The 21,508-nt window shown below is 47.5% G+C and overlaps 1 protein-coding gene across 1 annotated transcript in view; it reads right to left on the bottom strand.

The window, feature by feature from the left end:
- CFAP57 (cilia and flagella associated protein 57) overlaps nucleotides 1–21,508 on the bottom strand; it is a 126,932-nt gene that overhangs the window by 29,510 nt on the left and 75,914 nt on the right. The window contains exons 14-15 of the mRNA XM_075003219.1: nucleotides 5,081–5,174; nucleotides 1,604–1,794 (exon numbers count right to left, since the gene is read on the bottom strand). Of these exons, the coding sequence (XP_074859320.1) occupies nucleotides 1,604–1,794; nucleotides 5,081–5,174 (285 nt within the window). The remainder of the gene's footprint in view (nucleotides 1–1,603; nucleotides 1,795–5,080; nucleotides 5,175–21,508) is intronic.

Raw genomic sequence — 21,508 nt, 5'->3', positions numbered from 1 at the left:
AAAATGGTGCTGCTGGCTTCTGAAGTGTGCCCCTCCAGCTGTGACACCTGAGGTGAGTGCCTCAGTCACCTCGTCATTATGGCCCTGGTCCCGGCAGAGGGACAAACATAGCTTGAAAGAGTTGGGTGAGACAGCTGGAACACTGACGGCAGACTCTTAGCACTCCAGCAGCTTAGGGACAGACACTCCCTACTGGATTCAGGGATCAAGAATTTTAAGTGTGGGGGGAAGAGTTCCTGACGTGCCCATGTACATAGTTCCAAGTATGGGGATCTAATAAGGTAGCTATCTGGAAAATGGGAGACTCTAGGGCTACATCTACACTAGCCCAAAACTTCAAAATGGCCATGCAAATGGCCATTTTGAAGTTTACTAATGAAGCGCTGAAATACATATTCAGTGCCTCATTAGAATGCTGGCAGCCACGGCATTTTGAAATTGATGCAGCTCGCTACCGCGCGGATTGTCCAGGTGGGGTTCCTTTTCAGAAGGAACCCAGCAACTTTGAAATCCCCTTATTCCTAACAACAGATAGAAATAAGGGGATTTTGAAGTTGCTGGGGTCCTTTCGAAAAGGACCCCCATCTGGACGAGCTGCATGGCAGCAAGCCATGGCAATTTCGAAGTGCCATGGCTGCCAGCATTCTAATGAGGCGCTGAATATGTATTTCAGCGCTTCATTAGTAAACTTCGAAATGGCCATTTGCACGGCCATTTCGAAGTTTTGGGCTAGTGTAGACACGGCCTAGGTGAGTAAGTCTCCTGCTAAACATGTTGAGCAATTCCCAGGACAAGCAATGAAGCAGAGATGTCTCAAAAGCATGAAAACCAAGTAATCTTGACTCTGAGACAGTTCAAACTGCTTGGTAAAGAGGGACAGAATAAAACTGAGGAAAGTCCAGAGAACAATAGCAAAAATGATTAAAGGTCTAGAAAGCATGGCCTATAAGGGAAGAAGGTTTAGTCTGTAGAACAGAAGATTGAAGGAGTATGTGATAACTGTTTTCAAGTCCCTAACAGGTTGTTATAAGGATGAGAGAGAAACATTATTCTTAAAATCTGATTATAAGACAAGAAGCAAAGAACTTACATTGAAGCCAGGGTGATTTACATTGGACATTGGAAACATTTTAAGCAGTGGAACAGATTGCCTGCAGAGGATGTAGAATCTCCATCATTGGAGGTTTCTAAAAGCATGTTAGACAAATACCTTTCAGGAATGATCTAGATAATACATAGTCTTTCCATGAGTTCTGGGGATTGGACTACATAACTTCTCGAGGTCCCTTCCAGTTCTACGATTCTATAAATAAGAGGCACTCAGACAGGCAGAGATTCTAAGGCACATCCTTCTAAGCACATGCAGAAGCAGGAAGAGAAATATCATGGGCCAACAACTGCCTTAGGTGGTACTTACTCAAGTGATATGCCCCCAATTAACTCAGAAAGGCAATCACAAAGCCCCTGCTTCCAGAACACTCATTTCCCTGCAATCAGAGACAGAGATGTGAAGAGAGCATGCCTCCCATCACATTGGAAGACATGTTACTTTAATTATAAATAGGTTACAGTCAACAGCCCAGGGCATGAGTGTAGTTCATACCTCCTCCAGCAAGGTGCTTTTCTCCTGCAGTTTTGCCTCATAATACTCTGTCAGCTCCTCTAGGGCCTGGTTCTTGCTCTCCTCCATATCATGTAGCTGCTTCTCATATTCCTCCTGCATCCGCTGGGATTTCACTTGCAGCTCCTGATATTTTTCATATTCCAACAAAAGTTTCTGGTTGTTGCCAGATTCTGGAAACAAAATAGGAATGAGAGAACTAAATACAGGAAGTTATATCCAACCCTTCTCTATTTACTGTACTTTGAAGAGGGCATGGTAATCAGCCTGATTAGGGAATAATAATGAAGTGCTGTGATGAATATGCAGCACCTCATTAGGCTAATTCTCCCCACGGCAAGTTTGAAGTTGCAAACTTCGAAGCGCTGGCATGCCATGTAGCTGCGGGCACTTCGAAGTACCGCACTTCATCGCAGCACTTCATTATTATTCCCCAACCAGGTTGATTACCATGCCCCCTTTGAAGAACGGGGCTAGAGCAGACTCAGCCCTACTGTATCAGATTTAAAGTTCTTTTAATTATCTTTATGGCCATCCACATATCTGCTTTGGATATCTCCAAGCTTTTCCTGTCATCTGCCTTCCCCCTACTATTACACTATAAATGACAGCCTTAACGTCTCCTTCAATCCTTTGGCACTCCCATCCCTGTGACTTCTTGCCTGCACAAGACCGTGCCTCCCTATGCACAGACTGGCTACCGCATCACAGCTCACTGTGCCACTTCCCCAACATTATTGAAGTCCCTCCTAAAGATGTACTTTTATCACAGTACCCACAAGAAATAAGTGAACCTTACAAACAGAAAATTTATTCTCTGGATTTGTTTTCTCTGTCACTCTAGCTTACGTTGTGAGCTCTTTTGGACTGGGACTGCCTTATTTTGTACCACCATGCTGTCTGCACTTGAGAGTTCAGTTTATATTGCTCCTCCTCTACTGCTTCAGTGTATCTGGCTTGAGTTTGTTACCCTGTACATAGGGTCAAAGAATGAATGAAGTACACGCAACAGATGTGTTCTCCAATCTCAACAGCAGTGAAACTGTCCCTGAGATGGCTTTCATCAGAGCTGTGTGAGCAGTGCGCAACAATAACACACCTGTGGTCGATCCAGGTCAATGGATTTGGGCACAAGAGACGTGGACTGCTGTACTGTAAAACTGTTGTGTAGCTGTTTGGGCTTGGGATGGAGCCTGAGTTCTGGGACCTTGAGAGCACATGGGTGTGGTGATGCCATGGGTCTAGTACAGATGTACCTTTATAGAGAAAGTGTAGGCACCACTGATCTTTCAGGAATAGCCTCCTTCCCCTGCCATAGTCTTAGCTATGACTTTTGAGCCTTGTAGTAAGATGAGGAACTGAAACATAAGCCTATATATTGCAGGCCTGCTATGAGGCCTTAGGCACAATGGTCAAGATTTAGCTAATGCTAAGCTGTGACAGGCTTTGCTAACAGAATCTGTCACAAAGAGAGTTAATGTATAAAACACTAAAAGGACTAAACATAGACTGGGAGCACATTCCCAAGTCATAGCAGCACCTCATGAAGAAATATCTTGGTACCATCACACTCCTCACAAGTAAAAGACATATCAACCTAGGTTCAGGATAAGGTCAAGATGACAGCCTGGTTGATAATAGGGTGATCACATTGCCATATGACAAATATGGGACACTGGCCTCCAGCAATGGGGGGCTGCTGTCCCATGTCAGGGCTCCTTGGCAATGTGAGCTGTTGCCCTATGGTAAGGCACCAGGGATAGGGATTCAGCTGCCTCCCAATGACGACGCACCAGGGATCGGGGCTCTGCAACCTCTCAATGAGGGAGAGCAGAGGATGGAGGAGCCACAAACTTCTGGTGGGGTGTGCCAAGAATAGGGGTTTCACAGTCTCCTGGCACGGGGACCAGGGAATGTGGCATGGGCCCAGGCAGCAGGGGCTGCTGTGCCAGAGAGCAGGCAACCACCCTGCAGAGAAGTTTCTCCACAGCAGGAGCTGCTTCCCTTAGGCACAGGATGCTGGAGAACAAGGCAGATGCCTGTGGAGGGGCTCCCCGGCAGTGGAAGCTGCCTCCCCTAGACATGGGACCCCAAAGAATTAGGCAGTCACCCTGTGGCAGAGCTCTCCTGCAGCAGGAGCTCCTGCCCTGAGGTGCAGGGCACCAGGAAACAGGGCAGCTACCCATCAGAGGAGCTCCCTGGCAGCAGGGGCTGCCACCCTGAGACAGATGATGCCTAAGAACAGGAGCCCCAAAAAACATGGGATAATTTACCCATTTTCTTAAAAGAGTCAAAGATTCCTGTGAGACAGCTCAGGTAAGGGATGTCCCAGTAAAAACGATATGGAGAGTCACCCTAGTTGATAGTGATGTTTTTAATTAAATGACCAGGTACAACGTAATGGATGGTAACTAGGTAAAGTCAGAGGGTGGCAACCTGATACATCAGGAGTGATGTGTACCTTGTTTGTACCAGTGTATAAAAGTGTACTCCAAAGAGGTGTCTTTGTCTGGCTCAGGGAACAGTGACAGATTCCATGTCACTGACTTAACTGAGTCCACTGTAATGAGTATACAAGTTATCCTAACCGTAGACCTCTGGTCTGAGGAAGCTAAGACAGTGCTTCATTTTCAATCAACCTGGCCTGGTGCCTTTGATCCTTATCTGATTTTGTAGTATTTTGTGAGGGCTCTTTGGAGACTACCACATTAGCCATCTGTCCAGGGCTAATGTGATGTAGCAGGAGCATATCCACATGGCTAAACAATTATGCTCACCGACAGAAAAGGAGACCTGTCAGGACACCACACCCATGATGTCTGATCTACTTTACTACTAATATGTTGTTTATGGTTCACTGGATGGCACTGCATACTGGTTTCCTCATTGAATGATAGGCAAAAATGATGTCATTTGTACATTTTCAGCTTGTGAAGAAGAACTGTACTTGAAGAAGCATAACAGTTTCACTCTTCTCTTTCCTTGTGATGTGTTTAGTCCCAAAGTATGAACATATGCTATTGCCAAATGTCACCACCTTGCCTTTCACTGCATCCCCAGTGCTTTGAATTCATTGATTTTTCTGGCACTTATTTACAGAGATTGCTTTACTCCTTTTCTGTAGGACTCTTCTGCCATTCTTTCAGGGTGTTGCCTAGATATTCACCTGACTTCCTCAGCTGCCTGCTACTCCTTTGTGCCCCACCTGTGATTCACACCTGTCCCTTCTTAGTCTTCATTTTATTTTTTCAAATTGAGAACACATTTTGGGTGTTACCACAATACAAATTAATTAAAACTATTCTAGGTAATGACTTTTCTACTTTTCTTAAGGTTTTGCACCATTTCACTCATGTGCTGCACATTTTTTAAAGGACTTTCCCTCCCCACTTCATCATTTGCCATAAGTTCAATGCAGTTCCTCCCATTCTGGCTACACAGATTTTCAAGTGTCCTAACCTAGGTCCTGAATCTCCCTGGACTGTTTTTCCATCAGCTCAGACAGCTGCTCCTGGTACTGCAGTTCCTGCTTTTCTTTCTCTGCCTTTAATACCTGGAAAAAATATAAATAGATAACATTTTCATCTGAAAACAGCAAACAACTGCCAAATCCCTCAAGTGCTAGATGAACGTGGGGAATACATTTTTAAAAAAGAGTGGAATTTGTAGTTCTTCTCTTGTGAGACTGCAAAGATCAGTAAGAGCTAAACAAAACATCTAGGGCAAATTGATTCAGAAGCGACAGGCTGAAAAGAAAAGGAAAACCAAGTTACATAATAGTAAGTGAAGTTCTTAGAATATAGCATAGAGCAGTAATTCTCAACCTATTTACCACTGTGGGCCAGATATATGGCCCACAGCGTGTTATGTGGGCCACCTTCAATACTACAGTGAACTCTTTCATATCCAGCAGCCTCAGGACAGGAGGTTGCCGGATATTCAACTATTCTGGATAATAGAAAGGTATACCTAATAATGCATAACACTAAAGAAAAACAAGATTAGATATTAAGAAACAAAAATGTATGCAGACTATTTTATTTACCAACAACAGTAGTATTGTACCCTACTTTTTGTTAGTCTTTAAAGTGCTACTGGACTGCTTTTTTGTTTTGATGGTATTGCACACTGTAAACTTATATAGTAGGTAGGTAGGCATCCATCAATCCCGGAGGACTATGGTGTGTTGTTGCACCCGGGGTTGGATCGACAGGAGCGTCGAGTGTGGCTGTAAAGTCCGATTCTTGAGTGACAGTCTTTTCTGCACAGGGTACAGGAGAACACTGAGCCCTGGTTGATGGACTGGGGGCGGGACTTCCTTAGGGTTCTTTTCTCTTCTGCTTGTTGCCTGAGGTTGTCTTCATACTGGGACAGTCCTTTTTTCACCCATTGCTTCCACAGGCATCAATCGGTGGTGAGTGTCTCCCAGGTGGCAGTGCTGATGTTAGCAGCCTTCAAGCTGCGCTTGCACACATCTTTGTAGTGGAGATGAGGTCTTCCAACCGGCCTGGTCCCTGCTGCCAGTTCATCGTAGAGCAAATCCTTAGGTATGCGACCATCCTGCATACGGGAGATGTGACCTAGCCATCGCAGGCATCTCTGCTTGATCAAAGTGTGCATGGTGGCAGTCCCTGCTCATTCGAGCACCGTGTTGTTGGTCACCTTGTCCCACCAGGAGATTCCCAGGATGCATCTCAGGAAACGCATATGAAATGAGTTGAGCCTCTTTTCATGCTTGGAGCTCAGCATCCAAGTTTCGCAGCCATACAGGAGGGTACTCAGTATGCAGGCTCTATACACTTGTGCTTTGGTGTGCTCTGTGAGTTTCCTGTTCGACCACACTCTTTTGGTTAGCCTGGATAGTGTGGTGGCAGCCATTCCGATATCTTTGTTAATCTCACTTTCAAGGGAGAGGTTGTTGGATATTGTGGAGCCCAGGTAAAGAAACTTGTGGCCAACTTCCAGCTGGTGATTGTTGATGCTTATGGCAAGCAGATGGTTAGTGTCCTGACTCATCACTTGCATTTTCTTGATATTGATGATAAGCCCAAACTCTTTGCAGGCATCTGCCAAGCGAGTCATGAGGTGCTGCAGTTCCTCCTGTGTATGAGTTGTAATAGCTGCATCATCTGCAAAGAGGAAGTCTCACAAGCACCTTGTTTGCACTTTGGTCCTTGCTTTTAGCCTAGACAGCTGGAAGAGCTTGCCATCAGATCTCGTGTGAAGGTAAATGCCTGTTGTGGCTGAACCAAAGGCATATTTGAGCAGGACGGAAAAAGATATTCCAAAAAGTATAGGGGCCAGAAAGCAACCCTGCTTGACTCCACTGTGGATACTGAAAGGTTCGGAGGTGGATCCATCATAGACAATGACTCCCTTCATGTCCTCATGGAAAGACTTGATGACATTGAGCAGGGTGGGGGGACAGCCAGTCTTTTCCAGAATTTGAAAAAGACCGTTTCTGCTAACAAGGTCAAAAGCCTTGGTTAGGTCAACGAATGCAATGTGTAGTGGCCTTTGCTGTTCCCTGCACTTTTCCTGCAGCTGCCTAAGGGAAAATATCATATCAATGGTAGATCTTTTAGCTCTAAACCCGCACTGTAACTCAGGATAGACTCGTTCTGCAAGGACTTGGAGCCTCTTTAATACTATCTGGGCAAAGAGCTTTCCAAAGATACTAAGGAGGGATATACCACGATAGTTGTTACAGTCGCTCCTGTCACCCTTGTTCTTGTAAAGAGTGACTATGTTGGCATCTCTCATGTTTTGTGGTACTTTCTGTTCCTTCCAACACTGACACAGCAGCCCATGCAGTTCTGGAATCAGGCTGCCCTTAGCACACTTGAGAATTTCTGATGGAATGAACATAAGAACATAAGAATGGCCATACTGGGTCAGACCAAAGGTCCATCAAGCCCAGCATCCCATCTGCCGACGGTGGCCAATGCCAGGTGCCCCAGAGAAGGAGAACAGAAGACAAGTGATTTATCTCCTGCCATCCATCTCCTGCCCTTGTTATGAAGGCTAGGGCACCATACTTTATCCCTGGCTAATAGCCATTTATGGACCTGACCTGCAAAAATTTATCAAGCTCTTTTTTAAACCCTAATAGAGTCCTGGCCTTCACAGCCTCCTCGGGCAAGGAGTTCCACAGGTTGACTGTGCGCTGTGTGAAGAAAAATTTCCTTTTATTAGTTTTGAACCTACTACCCATCAATTTCATTTGGTGTCCCCTAGTTCTTGTATTATGGGAAAAGGTAAATAATTTTTCTATATTCACTTTCTCCACACCATTCATGATTTTATATACCTCTATCATATCGCCCCTCAATCGCCTCTTTTCCAAACTGAAAAGTCCCAGTCTCTCTAGCCTCTCCCCATATGGGACCCTTTCCAAGCCCCTAATCATCTTAGTCGCCCTTTTCTGAACCTCTGAAATGCCGTCTTTACGTGGGGCTTTCCCAACTGCCAGTGCCTCAAGTGCCTGGCTGACCTCCAGCGCTGTTGGTACATTGTCAAGCTCTGACAAAGTTGGAAGGCACCTAATGGTGTTCAGTGCTGCTTCTGTGACAGTGTTCTCCGAAGCATACAACTCTGAGTAATGCTCCACTCACCTTTCCACTTGTTTGGAGTGGTCCTTAAGGATCTCTCCATTGAGTGCCTTCAGGGGAGCAATCTTATTTTGAACTGGTCCAATGGCTTCCCTGATTCCATCATACATGCCCTTTATGTTGCCATTGTCTGCACAGGTGTGGATTCTGGAGCAGAGCTGAAGCCAGTTGTCATTAGCACAGTGCCTGGCTGTCCTTTGGACTTTACCATGAGCAGCCCTGAGTATCTGCAAATTCCTCTCACAAGGGGATGTCTTGTATGTTGTCGCTGCGAGCCGCTTCTCCTTAACGATGGGCAGCAGCTCTTCTGAGCGTGCTTCAAACCAGTCAGCTGACTTCATCTGCTTCTTACCAAAAGTCGACATCGCTGTGCTGTAGATGGTATCCCTAAGGTATGCCCACCATCCGCTGGCATCTTCACTGGTAAACTGTGCAACCCTCTCGGGGTCTCCAGTCATACTGATGTTAATTGGTGGCCTACCTGCATTCTTTGTTCGATACGGCCTCCGAGGTTGAAGCCTGACCTTGCTGGCAACGAGTGAATGGTCGGAGTCACAGTCTGCACTATGACAGCTGTGAGTCAGCTTGACATTGCCTATGCAGGCACGCCTTACAAAGATCAAGTCCAGCTGGTGCCAGTGTTTGGACCTGGGATGACGCCATGACACACTGTGCTGGGGCTTAGTCTTGAAGGAGGTGTTGGTAACACAGAGACTGTGCTGGCAGCAAAGCTCCAGCAGTCGCTGCCCATTCTCATTTAACTTCCCAACTCTGAATTGCCCTAAACATGTGGGCCAGCTGGAATGGTCAGCACCAACTCTTGCATTAAAATCCCCAAGAACGATCAGTGGCTCGCGAGTTGGAATTTCTTCGATTGCGATGCTGAACTCATCATAAAACTTGTCCTTAGCTTCTTGGGAAGAGGTCAACTTTGGAGCATAGGCACTGATGATGTTGGTCAGGCCTGCAGATGTTTGCACCTGGAGTTGTATAAGCCTTTCCAAGTGCCCTGTGGGTATGTGATGGAACCAATTGGACTATTCTTGATTGCGAAACCCACACTGTGCTCTTTGGTCTCACTAGGGGGTTTTCCCATCTGGAAAAAAGTGAAATCTTTCTCCTTTAGACTGCTGGAAGATGAGAGTCTTGTCTCCTGAAGGGTGACAATGTCCATTTTTAACCTTCTCAGTTCGTTGTTAATAACTGCTATCTTGGGGATATCATCTATGTCTTCAAGGTTGTCTGAAAGTCCAGTTATCATGGTTCTAACATTCCAGGTGCACAGTCTAAGAACCGGGCGCTTTTGTATTTTTTTCTTTTTGTTTGGTGCATAGATTTCAGACCACCTGTTGGGATTGATCCCTAAGCTCCATGCACCCAGTGAAGCAAATGGACTGTGGTGAGACAGCACCTTATTGGCTGGGGGCTGCCCAGTTTGAGGTGGGTGGTAGCTGTCCAATGGGGCTATGATGACCCCTCCCACTGTTGGAAGCAACCCCTGGCGTCAAGCTCTTTGCCAATGAGCTATAACTTATAACCGGCTGCTTCCCGTGTTATGCCGACGCTGTGAGGCGACGCTGGAGTGTCCTCTCCAGGGCACATGCCTGGGCAAATTTTGTATGGAGGATGAGCTGTTGCCCATGTAGCAGATCCCCCCTCTCCATGTTGCTGATGAATCCAAAGGAACGGCGAGCCGGTACAGTTTGGCATCAGCAGCATCGCAGGAAGTTGCCAGAAAGATGTCAAAAGTAACATCAGGCTGCCTTCGGGTCTCCGATTCCAGATTTTTTCTCAGGGTTAATTCCTGAAGCCTTTCCCTAGAATGGGCGTGACCGCAAGGCAGCAGGGGTTTGAAATCAGAGTTTACCTTCTCCTGGGTGAGCGACTGACCAAGGCTAACGAGCCTCACCTGCCCAAAGCAACTGGTTTTAAGGCACTAGTGAGCCGCCTTTTGCCCCTTCTCCTGTCAGCAGAAACAGTTCCACCAGGCTTAAAAGCTAAGCCACACGAGAAGGCCAGGAGCTGGACATGGTTGTCAGAGGCTTTTTGAGATGTGCACCATTGAGGGAATTTTATAGGCTATGGGAGCTTATCCCCACAACCACCCTTGGCATGACAACCTTGGAACCTATATATACTTGGAAACTTATATAGTAGTACCTTGGGATATGCAAGAGTCATGTTCCATGCAGCCTTCAAGTATCCCGAATTTCAGGTAAGTTAGGGTGGTGGTGGGGGGCTTGGGTGGTGGGTTGGGGCCAAGGAATTAAGCCTGGGGTGAGTTAGGGCTGCAGGAGGGAGGGTGGAGTTGAGCTGGGGCATGCAGGGCTTGGAGCCAGGTCTGTGGAAGTTGGAGCAGGGCCTTTGGGGGTGGTGGGCAGGGTGCTGGAGTCTAAGCCCTGTGTGCCGTGCCATGGGATGGAGCCCGAGCCCTGTGCAAGGCTGTAGCGCGTCAGGGGCTGGGAGCCCATGAGCAGGTTGGGGTTGAACTGGAGCCTGGGGGAGGGGGCTGAGCCTGGGAGGGACAAGGGGGTGTTAGCCCCCCAGCTGCCAGCAGCAGCAGGCAGCTAGTGGGGCTAAAACCCTTCTCCCTACCTTCCCAGAGCAGTGGTTTTAGGTGTAGGGCCCACCAGAGAATGGTAAAGGCATCCTCTAGTGATTTCTTGCCTAGCCCCACTCAGGAGCAAAATCTGTGGCATTTGCACTTGTGAGGCATTGCAAAGAGGTCTATAGTTGCAAAACCCCATTTCTGGAAGACTGAGAGGAGAATATTGGTGCTGATATTCCACTTGTGTTGATCGGAGAAGTATCTGCTTAATCTATCTGCTCTCACATTCTGTTGCCCGGTATGAACATTGCTGTTGGGGGTTACTTGATTCTGGATGCATCAATTCCAGAATTTGAAAGCTTCTCCACATAGAGAATGTGACAGGGCATCCCCCTGTCAGTTGATGTAAAACATAGAGGGTGTTTGTCTGTGAGGACACGGATAGTTCTGCCTCTTACCAGTGGAAGGAAGTGGGTGCAGGCCCTGCAAATGGCCCTGAGCTCTACAATGTTTATATGTAAATACCTCTCTCACTGAAACAATGTTCCTTGTACTGATGCAGTGCCACAGTGGGCTCCCCACCCTACGAGTGATGCATCTGTTGTTATAGTCCATCAAGGGTCTGGTCGACAGAAGGGGATACCAGCAAGTAGGTTGGCAGGGGATGTCCATCATTCCAGGCATTTTAGTACTCATGAGGGAAGCACAAGTCAGTTCTTGAGATTGTGCCATGCAGCTATGTAATTGAGTGCTAGCCAGTGTTGTAGACAACACATATGTAACCCTGCAAACTGAACTAAAAATGTGGTCACTGCCATGTACCCCAGTAGCTGGAGACAAGTCCTGGCGGTCGAGAAGGGAGCCTGCGTTACCAAGTGAATGAAATCACAGATTGATTGGAACCCTGTGGTGGCAGGTAAGCTCTTCCTGTGATGGAGTTTAGGACTGCTTCAATGAATTCTGTGTTTTGTGTGGGCTCTATGATGGACTTTTGTATGCTGATTAGATGATCCAGTTGGGAAAAACATTCTCTTGTGGTAGTTATCATGATAATTGCTTGTTGATAGGTAGGGCCCTTGATGAGACAGTCATCTAAATAAGGGAAGATTATGATATTTTGTCTTCTGAAAAACGCTGTTGAGAATACTTGAGGGGCTGTGGCGAGGTAAAAAGGGAAATGCTTGTGACCTGCAACAAATCTGAGGAATTGTCTCCAGGATGGATGGAGGGACACATGGAAATAGCTGTCCTGGAGGTTGAGGGCTGAGAACCAGTCCTCCTTGTCCAATACTGGTATGATGGTTGCCAGGGTTACCATTCTGAACTTTGTGTTGCGAATAAACATGTTCATATTCCTGAGATCTAAGATCGATCTCCATCCCCGTTTTCTTGGCTGTAAGGAAATAGATGGGAGCAGAACCCCTTGCCCTAACAGGTTCTATTGCTTTGGGGACAGCTTCCATTGCTCCTAAGGTGACTAACTTCTGAATCTCCTCTTGCAGTAGGAGCTTGTGAGATGGGTTCCTGAAGATGGGTAGGGGGCCTGGATGTGAAGTGGATAGTATAGCCTGATCTGATAATTTCCAGGACCCATTTGTCTGTTGTGATTTGGGTCCAATGGTAGTAAAAAGGTCTCAGACAGTGATGCCTTTGGCAGCATTGGCAGTAAGGGGTGGTCACTCAGACCCCTGACCAGAGCTTCAAATTTGCTGTTTGTGAGAGTTAGGATGATTCACAGAGAAGTGATTTTGTTGGGATCTCCTTCTGTTTGAACGTTGTTTAGACATGTTGTCATGTGGCCTCTGGTGTTGTCTATAGTGGTTATAGTTGTAATCTCTAGGCTTGTGGTATGATGTAAATTTGCATTTTTTGTTAGGTGGGCATACAAAGTGTTGTTTGAGAGTCTTTTATGGAATGTAGGATCTCGTCTGTGCTAGTTTCAGAAAGCTGTTTCCTATTGAAGGGGAGATCTTTGACCTTCATTTGAAGCTCCCTTGGAATCCCTGATGACTGTAACCCTGCAGCCCTGAGCATCACTATGGCTGTGGCGGTGGTTCTAGTCACCGTGTCTGTGACATCCATAGCTGCCTGGAGTGCAGTTTTATCTATTGTTAAGCCCTCCTTGATAATGGAGTGAAGGAGTAGCTTCTTATTATCAGGGAGATCTTGCATTAGATCCTGCAATTTTGTGCAATTAATATGGTCATAATTAGCCAAGAGGGCCGTGTAGTTTGCTATACGGAACTGGAGTCTAGCAGAGGAATATACTCTACACCCAAAAGTGTCCAGGCACTTGTGCTCTTTGTCTGTGAGGGCAGACTTAAACTGTAGATTGTTTGCCCTATGGTTCACTGAATCTACAGCTAGTGAATTCGGTTGTGGATACGCATAAAGAAAATCCATATCTTTTGCTGGGGTAAAGTATTTCCTGCCCGCCCTGTGATTAGTGGGTAGCACAGAAGCTGGGTTGTGCCAAAGGGACTCTGAGGGTTTGAGGATGGCTTCACTGATAGGTAGTGTGATCTTGGAAGATGTTGGTTGCAATATGGTTAATAGTTTATATTGTTTATCGCGAACCTCTTGTAGCATAATATCTTATGCTTGAGCTACCCTTTTAAATAGTTCTTGAAATTGTTTTAGATCATCTGCTGTGGAGACAGACATCTGGAATAGTGCCCCATTACGTGAGGATCTGGGTTCACATGAAGAATACTCAGAGTATCTCTCAAGAGATTACTGAGGATGGATGGCCAAATGAAGAGTTTGGTGAAATGGCTGGTGAACGCCTAGTAGCATGTTGTCTTTGAGGCATACACTATCCGGAATATTAAGTGTGAAAAACATGTTGTCTATAACCCTGCCATGCATCCCAAGGGCCCCACAGTGGTCGAAATTGGTGAGGGAGATAAAACCATGGCTGATTTGCCCACATAGGGTGCTGTTGGGAGTGATGGTCCCTATATGACTGCCATGGAGCTTGTGATGGAGAGGGAGATAAATGGGACGATGAGCACCTACTTCTGTGTCCATTGCCATAATCAGATCTAGGGGATAATGGTGTGGGTGAATGCTGGGCATTGTGTGGCATGTTAGTAAGCCCCTGCACCAAGATATATGGGGGGGAAGTAGTTGCAGCTATGTCAGACTGTAGATTTTTGTAAATGTCTTGTTTTATGCTGAGCCTTCTTCTGTTGTTGCATCTCCTGTTCAGGCACAGAAGGGGAGAATAATGGAGCTGTTGGTGGAGGCATGTGTAGCTTCTCCAAAACCAATGTCTCAGTAGTGCCATTTGCTGTGGCTACTCTGGTTCTGCCTCAGCCAATCTGTGGGATGCGGACCTGTAGCTCTCCATGATGCCAGACCCTGATGGCATCAGGGAACAGGGGGCTCTGGGCAGCGTTGAATCTGAGTGTGCTGGAGAAGCCATAGCAGCTTGTGAGCCCTTGCAGAGTGATGGAGTTACTCTGTCAGGATGCTTTCGTGACACTCACATTTCATCTGGTTTGTCCCTTGGTGGAAGAAAGGACGTTTCCCAGAACGGTGGCTTCAGCTGGATAACTGTCTTTCTTTGCCCTTGCCTGCATACTGAGACAATGTGGGCACTTATTGCTCACATACGCTTCTCCTAAGCACTTGGGACATGAAGAATGTCCATTGAATGTCACCACTGATGCCCTACAGGTATTGGATTTCTTAGACTGAGGAGAGTCTAGCATGATGATAAAAACAAAATATTTGCTGCTGGGATAAACACTGCCACAGCAGCTGCACTTTTTTTTTAATTTATTTTGAGGTAAAAGATATGTCATGTGGTCTAATGGCCACATTCATGAGGTAAAAGGGTATGAAAAATTGAAAAATCCCAAGTTCCCTGTTGGGAATACAGAGCTGCTCTGATCTCCATCTGAGCCAGGGACAGGAGAAAAGGAACTGAGGGAACATTTGCACTGCATGCGCACTCCTCAGAGTGACTGGGGCACAGAGACACTTAGTGTGCATGTGCAGTGCAACGGGGTACTGCTCGGCTAAAATCTCCCTGCTTGGCCGAGCAGGGGTGCCACAAAACTAAAGTGGAGCACCCACAGGGCACTCGAAGAAGAACATATTTTTATCTGTCTGTTTTCACTTGCAATCACTTAAATCCTATTTGTGTATTCTTAATAAAACCACTTTTATTATCAACCCCGGTGTGTTACCTGGAGAAAGGGGAGCAACAGCTGCACATCTCTCTCTCTCTTTCATTGATAACGAATCATAGAATCAAGAGGTCACCTAGTCCAGCCTCCTGCTTCAAGCAGGATGAACCCCAACTAAGTCATCCCAGCCAGGACTTTGTCAAGCCAGGACTCAAAAACCTCTAAGGATGGAGAATCCATCACCTCTCCAGGCAATGCATGCCAATGCTTTACCACCCTCCTGGTGAAGTAGTTTTTCCTAATATCTAACCTACACCTCTCCCTCTTTAACTTCAGACCGTTGCTCCTTGTTCTGCCATCTGACACCACTGAGAAAAGTTTCTCACCCTCTTCTTTAGAGCTCCCCTTCAGGAAGTTGAAGGCTGCTATTAAATCACCCCTAAGTCTTCCTTTCCATAAACTAAACAAGCCCAAATCCCTCAGTCTCTCTTCTTAGGTCTTGTGCTCCAGCCCCTTAATCATTTTTGTTACCCTCCGTGAACCTGCTCCAGCACATCCACATCCTTGGGGCCCAAAACTGGACACTATGGCTACGTCTACACGTGCACCCAACTTCGAAATAGCTTATTTCGATGTTGCGACATCGAAATAGGCTATTTCGATGAATAACGTCTACACGTCCTCCAGGGCTGGCAACGTCGATGTTCAACTTCGACGTTGCTCAGCCCAACATCGAAATAGGCACAGCAAGGGAACGTCTACACGCCAAAGTAGCACACATCGAAATAAGGGAGCCAGGCACAGCTGCAGACAGGGTCACGGGGCGGACTCAACAGCAAGTCGCTCCCTTAAAGGGCCCCTCCCAGACACACTTTCATTAAACAGTGCAAGATACACAGAGCCAACAACTAGTTGCAGACCCTGTATATGCAGCACGGACCCCCAGCTGCAGCAGCAGCAGCCAGAAGCCCTGGGCTAAGGGCTGCTGCCCACGGTGACCACAGAGCCCCGCAAGGGCTGGAGAGAGAGTATCTCTCAACCCCCCAGCTGATGGCCGCCATGGAGGACCCCGCTATTTCGATGTTGCGGGACGCGGATCGTCTACACGTCCCTACTTCGATGTTGAACGTCGAAGTAGGGCGCTATTCCCATCCCCTCATGGGGTTAGCGACTTCGACGTCTCGCCGCCTAACGTCGATTTCAACTTCGAAATAGCGCCCAACACGTGTAGACGTGACGGGCGCTATTTCGAAGTTACTGCCGCTACTTCGAAGTAGCGTGCACGTGTAGACGCAGCTTATATTCCAGATGTGACCTCACCAGTGCCACATAGAGGGGAACAATGACTTCTCTAGATCTGCTTGAAATGCTCCTACTAATGCACCCTACTATGCCGTTAGCCTTCTTGGCTACAAGGGCACACCGTTTACTCATATCCAGCCTTGCATTCACCATAACCTTTAGATCCCTTTCCATCGTACTGCTGCGGAGCCAGTTGGTCCCCAGACTATAACGATGCTTGGGATTCTTCTGCCCCAGGTGCAGGGCTCTACACTTCTTGTTGAACTGCATCAGATTTCTTTTGGCCCAATCCTCCAATTTATCCAGGTCACTCTGGATTCTTCTCTACCCTCCAACGTATCCATCTCTCCCTCTAGTTTTGTGTCATCCACAAACTTGCTGAGGGTGCAATCCAGTCCCTCATCCAGGTCATTAATAAGGATGTTGAACAACACCAGCCCCAGAACTGAGCCTTGCGGTACTCCGCTTGAAACGACCGCTATCCAGACATTGAGCCATTGACCACTACCTGTTGGGCCCGACCGTCAAGCCAGCTTTCTATCCATGTTATAGTCCAAGGATCCAATCCATATTTCCTTAACTTATGGACAAGAATGTTGTGGGAGACTGTATCAAAAGCTTTGCTGAAGTCAAGGTATATCACATCCACTGACATCCCCATGTCCACAGAGCCTGTTACCTCGTCACAGAAGCTAATCAGATTGGTCAGGCAGGACTTGCACCTAGTGAATCCATGTTGGCTACTTTTGATCACTTTCCCCTCTTCCAAGTGCTCCAAAATGGATTCCTTGAGGATCCCCTTCATTATTTTCCCAGGGATTGAGGTAAGGCTGACCAGCTATAGTTCCCTGGATTGTCCTTCTCTCCTTTTTTTAACATGGGCACTACGTTTGCCTTTTCCCAGTCATCTGGGATCTCTCCCAATCTCCAAGAGTCTTCAAAGATAATGGCCAAAGGTTCGGCAATGACAACTGCCAATTCCCTAAGTACCGTTGGGTGCATTAAATCCAGACGCATGGATTTGTGTACATCTAGTTTTTCTAGATGGCTCAGAACTTGTTCCTTCCCCACAAATGGCAGCCCTCCGCCTTCCACACTGCATTGTCTGGAACCATCGTGTGGGAGTTGACTTTGTCTGTGAAGACTGAGGCAAAAAAGGCATTGAGTACTTCAGCTTTTCTTACATCATCTGTCACTAGATTCTCTCCCTCATCCAACAGCCCCACACCTTCTCTGGTAACCTGTGTATTGTTAACATGTCTGTAGAAACCCTTCTTGTTACTCTTCACATCCCTTGTCAGCTGCAGTTCCAATTGTGCTTTTGCTTTCCTGATTAATCCCCAGCATTCTCCAGCCATATCTTCATACTCCTCCTTAGTCAACTGCCCACGTTTCCATTTCCTATTATGCATCCTTTCTGAGTTTAAGCTGACTAAGGATTTCACTGTTAAGCCAGACTGGCTGCCTACCATGTTTGCATTTCTTACTATGCAGTGGGATGGTTTGTTCCTGTGCCTTCAGTAAGACTTCTTTAAAATACTGTCAGTTCTCTTGAACTCTTTTCCCCTTCATCTTCATTTCCCAAGGGTTCCTGCTCATCAGTTCTCTCAGGGAGTCCAAGTCTGCTCTTTTGAAATCAAGGGTCTGTATGTTACTGCTCACCCTCCTTCCTTTTGTCCGGATCCTAAAATCTACAATCTCATGGTTGCTGCAGCCCAGATTTCCACTCACTTCTATTTCTCCTATTAGTTCTTCCCTGTTTGTGAGCAGCAGGTCAAGTTGTGCACGGCTCCTGGTGGGTTCCTTCAGCTCTTGTACCAAGAAGTTATCCTCAACATTCTCCAAAAACCTCCTGAGCTTTTTCTCTCTAAAGCTTATTATACAGTGTAAAGTGGATTTATTTGGGGTTTTGGCCCTATTTTGGATTGTGCTCCTGGAGGCTGACAAGTGGGAAGGACTAGCCCAGTGGTCTGAGCATTGGCCTGCTAAACCCAGGCTTGTGAGGTCAATCCTTGAGGGGGCCATTTAGGGATCTGGGACAAATAAATTAAACAAAGGAAAAAAAATGTGAGGGATGATGCTTGGCCCTGCTGTGAAGGCAGGGGACTGGACTTGATGACCTCTGAAGGTCCCTTCCAGCCCTATAACATAGGTATATCTCCATACATAAGTCTCTGTAACTGAGTCCTCCCAGAGCTGAGCTGTTATCAGTGTCTGAGATACTCTTCTGCTGGGCTGTTACCCAACTCTGTACCTTTGCTGGGGGAAACTAGAGTTGGCTAAGCAGAACAGGGTGGTAGGGCATCTCAGAGGCCAGATAAGCTGACTCAGTGATATGATCAGTACAGCAGGTTACAGTCTCAAGGGGATCTCTGTGGTCCACCCCATCACACCTGGGTCATGCTCCAATCCTGAGGATTCTTCCCTGGGAGACTATGGCTGTAATGTAGATACCAGTTGTTGATGGCTTTGGCACGGAGAGCAGCTTTGTGCTGTCAGTGACCGGTGCATGGAGTTGGGGATGGAGAGCATTGAACTGATCAGTGCTGCAATGGATATGTTCATCAGTGCTGGATCAGCAAATGGAGTCACATTGGCAATTGGTGCCAGTTTGGTGATTGGCTTTGCCCAGGAGCCGACCAGGGTTATGGTGCGTAGGGATGCACAGCTGAGAGGACGCCTTCACTGTGGGGCCCTTTGGAACAGACCTCCCTTGAAGGTTCCACCACAGCGCTGTCCAAGTCTTGCAGTGTAGGCAGCATGGGAAGATAGAGCACGTTCTTTACAGCTTGGAAGGTCTCAGACATCAAAGGCACCAAAAAGTGGTGAGGGTTCCAATTGATAGCTGGAGTCAGTGGCGGGTCTCTCCTTGGACTGAATGCTCTAGGAGGAGCCCATGCCTTTCACAGCAGACTCAGAACAGATGAATGGCCTGATGGAAGTCTCAGCTTGTCTGCAGGCTCCCATAAGAAAAAGGAGCTACTCTGGCTGGCTGCTATTTCTTGCGCCTTTTCTTAGGCATGGGGGGATTCGTGCTGGAAGGAGTCTGGGGCCAGTGGTGCACTTCACACTGATGCCAATGTGCTCAGCACCAAGTCAGAATGTGGCTCTGACACAGGGTTCAGGGTAGCCTCCACCAGTAGGAATTTCAATCAAACATTGCTATTCTTGACAGTGTGTGACCTGAAATGCTTATGGTTCTGGCATCTCTCTTCAACATGTGCCTCACCCAAACACTCCAGACAGTTTGCTCACAAATCACCATGAGTTTGTAGAAGCAACACGAGGCTTAAATATGGGGGACTGTAGCATGCCTAGGGGTCTACAATCAAAATAGCGAGAAGAGACATTTTTTCAAATTCAGTTACAAAATCAATACTTCAAGATCCTCAATGCATGTGAATACAAAACAGTCCTTAATAAATGAATATAAAAATAAATAACGTCAAACCATACTTTTTGTAACCCCTATTTTAAGAACAGCACACACAATGATTTTTACCAGTTAGAAAGTTTAAGTTACTTTCACCCTTGGAGTGGAGAGCAAATGAGGACAAGAAAAATGCTGCACCTGGGGATAGGCTCTTAAGTAGCAATGTTTGCATCAACCCTGCATGTCCTCCCCTCATTCCTAGGCTCTACCCTACTTAGCCTCAAAATCCATCTGCTGTCTCCAGGTTTTAACCGCCTGAGCCCCAAACTTGCCCCTCTATCCCTAAGCTTTACCCCCTCATCTCACAAACCCACTCCCTCATCCTCAGGCTTAACCCTTCTCAGTGGGGTTAACCTTCCCAGAGGGCCAGCCGGCAGAATCATTGCCTCCTGCCCTAGAGATGGGGGCAAGTATCAGAAACCTCCATCTCATGAGCTCCATCCCAGCCTCCTGGGCTTGTTAGTGCTGGGAACCCTACCACATGAGATCTCCTAGCTGGCCCTCAGGAGCTGGCAGTGCTGAGTTGTCCAGGGACTGGACCTAGGCCTGACCAGGCTGGTTGCACACACCAGCTGCTGGCAGAGCAGAGATGGTGGCTACCCTGGGGATGCCACATGAACAGCTCCCGGCTCTGTTCTGGAGATGGCAACCTGGGGGGTTCCAAACGGTGTGTACCGGGCCTGCAGCAGGCAGCAGTAGGGCTCCTGGTGCTCACAGCCCTGCTCTTAGCTGGGGCGGAGACAGGTGCTGTGCTGCCACAGGGGCTGTGCATCCTGGACAGTGCTGCTGGCTGTGCCACCCTCCTGGCTGGAGCCGACAGGAGCTCCACTGATGGGAGCAACAGGGCTCAGCTCACATGGCTGCTGTGCTCTGCACAGCTGCTCCCAGCCCAGTCCTGCCCCGGCTGCTTATGTGGGAGTGCCCCCTATCGACAGCAGCAGCCACATATCCTGCTGGCAGTTCCATGCATGTGGCCCGCTGGGGGTTGCGCTTGGAGGCCCAGCACCATATGGTACAGCTCAACACACTGTACCCTGTGGAAGGGCTCAAGCTGCTGCCTACACCTTGCCAGGGACGGAGCCGGGAGTGGGAGGAGAGAAAAAGTGGGCTTCTGGGGAGTGGGGAAGAGAGGGCATGGCTGGGTGCAGTGTCAGGCCTGGGGCAGTAGGCAGGGAAGTTTGGGGGGTGCAGGGGTCAGGTTTTAACTCAGTCTGGCTCCCACCCCCTGTGCCCTGCTCTATTGCTGCTTCCTCAGTGCAGGCTGCCCCTCCTCCCCTGCCACAATTGCAGCTGGCTGGGCAGCAACAGTGTTCAGAGCCACAAGATGAGTTAGCGGCAGCAGTGCTCGAAGCCACAACTGACTCCTTAAAGAGCTGCATGCAACTCTGGAGCCATCGGTTGCCAAGCCCTGGGCATGCCTCTTTCCCAGGGCCAAGTCCCTGATGGGACACTTAACCAAGAGTAGAAAACTGTAATTTAAATAAAACAACTCTGATAGTCCAGAATAAGACTAAGGGAACTTGCAAGAGCAACATGTGTTCCATCAAGAGTCATGGGCAGTCAGAAGGAAATGAGAGAGTGTGGGCCCAATAGTACCCTATATACTGGTGCATGATATGGGATTCACGGGGGCACCAGAGATGGCTCAATAGATTCTGCTAAGGAAAAAAATCCCTGATTGCTATGCACACCTAACATGGACTGGACACGAGCAAGCACTCAGAGACAAATCTGAACAGACAATGCTGGATTATAGGCAAACAGTGCAGTTCAGGAATGTAGCAATAACAGACTCACATGCAGAGAAAGTTCTACCTGTTGCATTCTCCAGCAGTTGCACTTCAAGTGGCTTTCAGA

Source organism: Carettochelys insculpta, chromosome 9 (genome assembly GCF_033958435.1).
Source record: "Carettochelys insculpta isolate YL-2023 chromosome 9, ASM3395843v1, whole genome shotgun sequence".
Lineage (NCBI taxonomy): Eukaryota > Metazoa > Chordata > Testudines > Carettochelyidae > Carettochelys > Carettochelys insculpta.
This window is presented reverse-complemented; position numbering and strand designations above follow the sequence as displayed.